General features: G+C 43.5%; 1 gene segment (V, D, J or C); it reads right to left on the reverse strand.

The window, feature by feature from the left end:
- Window positions 1-432: 432 nt before the first annotated feature.
- Window positions 433-3,288, reverse strand: LOC105499648 (T cell receptor delta variable 2-like). The segment is given in 2 exon segments: window positions 433-3,028; window positions 3,194-3,288. Coding segments are annotated over 2 exon segments (399 nt in total).
- Window positions 3,289-3,964: the final 676 nt, after the last annotated feature.

The following is a 3,964-nucleotide window of genomic DNA, read 5'->3' on the forward strand; positions in this document are numbered from 1 at the left end:
TGAAAACCTTCCAGGTGATGCTGATTATGATTGTCTAGACTACGCTTGGAATAGCAAGGTCTTAAGGCAGTGGCTTTCAACCCCAGGGGGAGGGAAGAGCAAGAGGAGGGGAAGGAGGTTGAGTCATCTGGGAAGCCAGAGCTTCAAGCCCACACCAATTCAATCAAAATCTCTGGATACGTATCCCAGACACTAGTATTGTCAAAGGATATCCCCAGGTGATTCAAATATGTGGATAGAGTTGAGAACCTTTGTTCTAGAGATGCCTTGACCACATATAATGTCCATTTCTCTGTAGTCAGGGCAGGAGAGCCTGGGCACATGTCTCACAGTGAGAAAGAGAGCAAGAGAGAGAGGAGGAGGTACCAGGCTCCTTTTAAACAATCAGCTCACTCATGAACTAATAGAGTGAGAACTCATTTATCACCAAGGGGATGGAGCCAAACCATTCATGAGGGATCTTCTCCCATGAACCAGTGCCTTCCACTAGGTCCCACCTCCAACACTGGGAATTACATTGAAACATGAGATCTGGAGGGAACACACGCCTAAACCATATCAGCCTGTCAACATTCACATGAGTGAACTCGAAGTGGATCCTATTTCGGATGAGCCTTGAACTGACTACAGCCCTAGGTAACACTTTGACGGCAGCCTGATAAGAGGCCTTGAGCCAGAGGATGCAGCTAAGCCACACTTGGATTTTTTGACCCACAGAAACTGAGATAATAAATGTCGTTCTGAACCTCTAAGTTCTGAAGTGATGTGTATGTGACAATAGATAACAAGTATACTCACCGTGAAATACCCTTCCTTTTCCTTCCCACTTATCCAAGTCCTGCCTCTTTTAAGCCTCAGCTATTCTAAGACAATTTTCTTAATGTGGTATGTATACTACACAGCCATGAGAAGGAATGAAATAATATCTTTTGCAGCAACATGGATGGAACTGAAGGCCATTATCCTAAGTAAAATTTCCTAGAAACAGAAAGTCAAATACTGCGTGTTCTCACTTATAAGTGGGGGCTAAATGATGTGTACACATGGACATGCAGAGTAGAATAACAGACACTGAAGACTCCAACAGATGGGAAGGTGGGAGGGGAGTGAGGGTTGAAAAATTACCTACTGGGTACAATAGTTACTATTTTGGTGATGGGTACACTAAAAACCCAAGCTTCACCACTGCGCAACATATGCATGTAAGAAATTTGCACTTGTACTAAGTATATACAAATAAATTTTTTTTTTTACAAAAGCAAAAAAAGTTTTAAAAAATATTTCTTTTCTTTTTTTTTGAGTCAGGATCTCACTCTTTCATCCAGGCTCGGGTGCAGTGATGTGATCATAACTCACTGCAGTCTCAAACCTAAGAAACTTTTCTCAGAGTGGTTGGTCCTTTCATAAACTCCTAGAGCGCTGCACATGAAATCACTAACCCTCATTATCATATGTGCTGTCTTATATTTTTGTATTCTTTGTAATCTTTAATTGTACTTTCGAATGCCCTGTCTTTTAAAACTAAATTGAAAACACATTGATGAGAATAGAACTTTGACTAGAACTTGCCTTAGAACTTTGCTATTCCCATGACCCGTCCCAATACCACGAACAGTAAGTACCCTAGAAAAAACATGTGATGAAGATGATAGCACATTGGAAGAAACGTTGAATAGAAGGTATCAGGAGGGTTGACTTTTAGTTGTAATTTTTACGGTTATGTCTACTCTGTGTCCTAATGCCTGAATTTTAACCTTAGGTAGAGAGAGGATTCCAGACAGATATTTGAGCAGAACAAAGAGAGCCAACAGGATGAAGGCACTACCTGGATGAGGGTTTAATGTTTGTATGTTTAAGCCCCTCTGCCTACTCGTCTGCTCAGTGGGTTCCTCCAGGTATTTGCTCCCTGCAGTCTCATACCTTCTTGGCTTACCCATTTCAACTTGGGACTCGGGAATCAAATAAATTTTTTAATTTAGTTGACCCATGCTCAACTCAGAAATTCCACATTGCCACAAGTATTTGTCTCTAAGCTCTCTCTCAGCAACCGGCATGAAGGAAGCCTGTGCATTTCCCCTTCCTGCTCACCCCTACCGGTCCCCAGGACTCTTCGGCAGCTGAGGGAAGATATAAAACACTCAATACCTGAAATAGTTGTGGAAACATTTCAGAAAATGACTCTATTCATCCTTCTTCACAGAGTAAGAATTAAAGCTATCTCTAATAGCTTTGGAAATTTTGATTAGGATGGTAATGGAAAACCATCCTTGCTTTATCTGGCTTATGCACATGAACACTTTCACAATAAAGACTGCAATGAGCTATAGCACTCATGATAGTAAAAGTTCTGTTTATCTCAGCCTGCCTTCACAATGAGAGGGCCTATTCAGTATTAAAAGCTGTTATTTTCAACCTTTCCTCAGGAGCCTGTGAGAAACAGGTGCAGCAACCCCCCTCCCCCCACAACATCTCTCCACAATAATCCTCACAGTCTTTTCTGCCCTCTTCAACTGATAAAGAAGGCCCCTCTAAGCCAACTGCAAAGATAAGCCCCTTGCCCCCATTTCAACTCCTGGCCTCTTTTATCAGATGTTACTGTTGAAGTGATCAGGCAGCTTCATCTCAGGTGTGGTGCATATTTTAGCCCGGGGTGGTCTCGAATTGGATCTGCCACCTCAGTTTGGCCCTAGGGTTTCTGAAGCGGTCAGAAACGGAGCCGCAGCACTGTGGATATCAGACGCACAGTAGTAAGTCCCAACATCTTGTGTTGTTGCTTTTTGAATGTCAAGCATAAATTGACTTTTTAAAGTATCGATTTTCACCTTGAAATTATTCCCTAAATTGTCATGAGAATTGTTGCTTAGTTTGGAGATCAAAATCAGAGAGTTATCTTCACTCTTCTTATACCAGCTTATTTGATAGTTCTTCAGGTCGCCTCCTGTTACACTGCAACGGAAGGTAGCAGCCTCCCCAATGAGGACAGTCAGTGCTTTGGTATCCGGTTTCAAAATTATATCCAATGAGACCCCTGAAATGAAAAGCCCTAAGTCAGAAAGACTGTGAAGAACTTGCTCTTCCCCAAGGGGATGGGGTATTACAGCAGTGCTCTGCAATGATACACTCTTTTTGGCCCCCAGAAAATTGCCCCAGGAACCCATATCCCTAAGAGCCAAAGGCCCCAGCCTGTCCTTACCTGCGCAGAAGATGGTGAGGAAGAAGAGGAGACAGGTCTTTGGCATGGCTTCATGGGTGGGGGGCGGTGGTGACCCTGCAGTAGGCCGGTGCTCTCCTGGCGGTCCCTGCCCAGATCAGCAGCTCTCTGCCCAGGAGAAGTTTTGTCCGTTATATAGGTGGTTTGGTGTTACTCACTTCCTGAGAGAGAGCTGTGACGGGCTGGCAAGGTCACAAGGTAAGTTGTTTATTCCACAAACATGGGCTATTGCAGGCCAGAGACTATTAGGGAAACATAAAGGTAAACAATATGGGTTCCTGCTTTAAAAAAATTCAGTTTTCTGGGAAGACAGACATACAATGACAAGTGTTAAGTGCAAATACAGTGGAGTGTTAAGTCCTATTAAAGAAGTAGATACAGCATGTTCCAGCAGAGTGGTGGAAGGAAGTGCTTCTGCTTCCGGTACTCCGAAGGAAAACCCTGAACTGAGCTCTGAAAGTTCAGCAGGATGTTGTCAGCCTTCACTTCCAGAGTGCATTTCCAGGAGCGAGAATGGTCTGAGTAAAGGCATGAGGGCACGAAGGCGCAAACCAGTCTGTAAAATATGGTCATTCTGTCTCCAATTTTCTGCTGTGTGGTCCCTAAGACCTCCTGATCTGTTACCTTCTCCAGTCTCACATTTGGCCGCTCCCCCACTTATGTTCAACACTTTAGCCACATAAAAATACTTGCAGGTTCAAAGATGTGTCATAGACTTCCAGATGCTCAGTTTTTACACTGGCTTCTCCTTCT

This window comes from Macaca nemestrina, chromosome 7 (genome assembly GCF_043159975.1).
Source record: "Macaca nemestrina isolate mMacNem1 chromosome 7, mMacNem.hap1, whole genome shotgun sequence".
Lineage (NCBI taxonomy): Eukaryota > Metazoa > Chordata > Mammalia > Primates > Cercopithecidae > Macaca > Macaca nemestrina.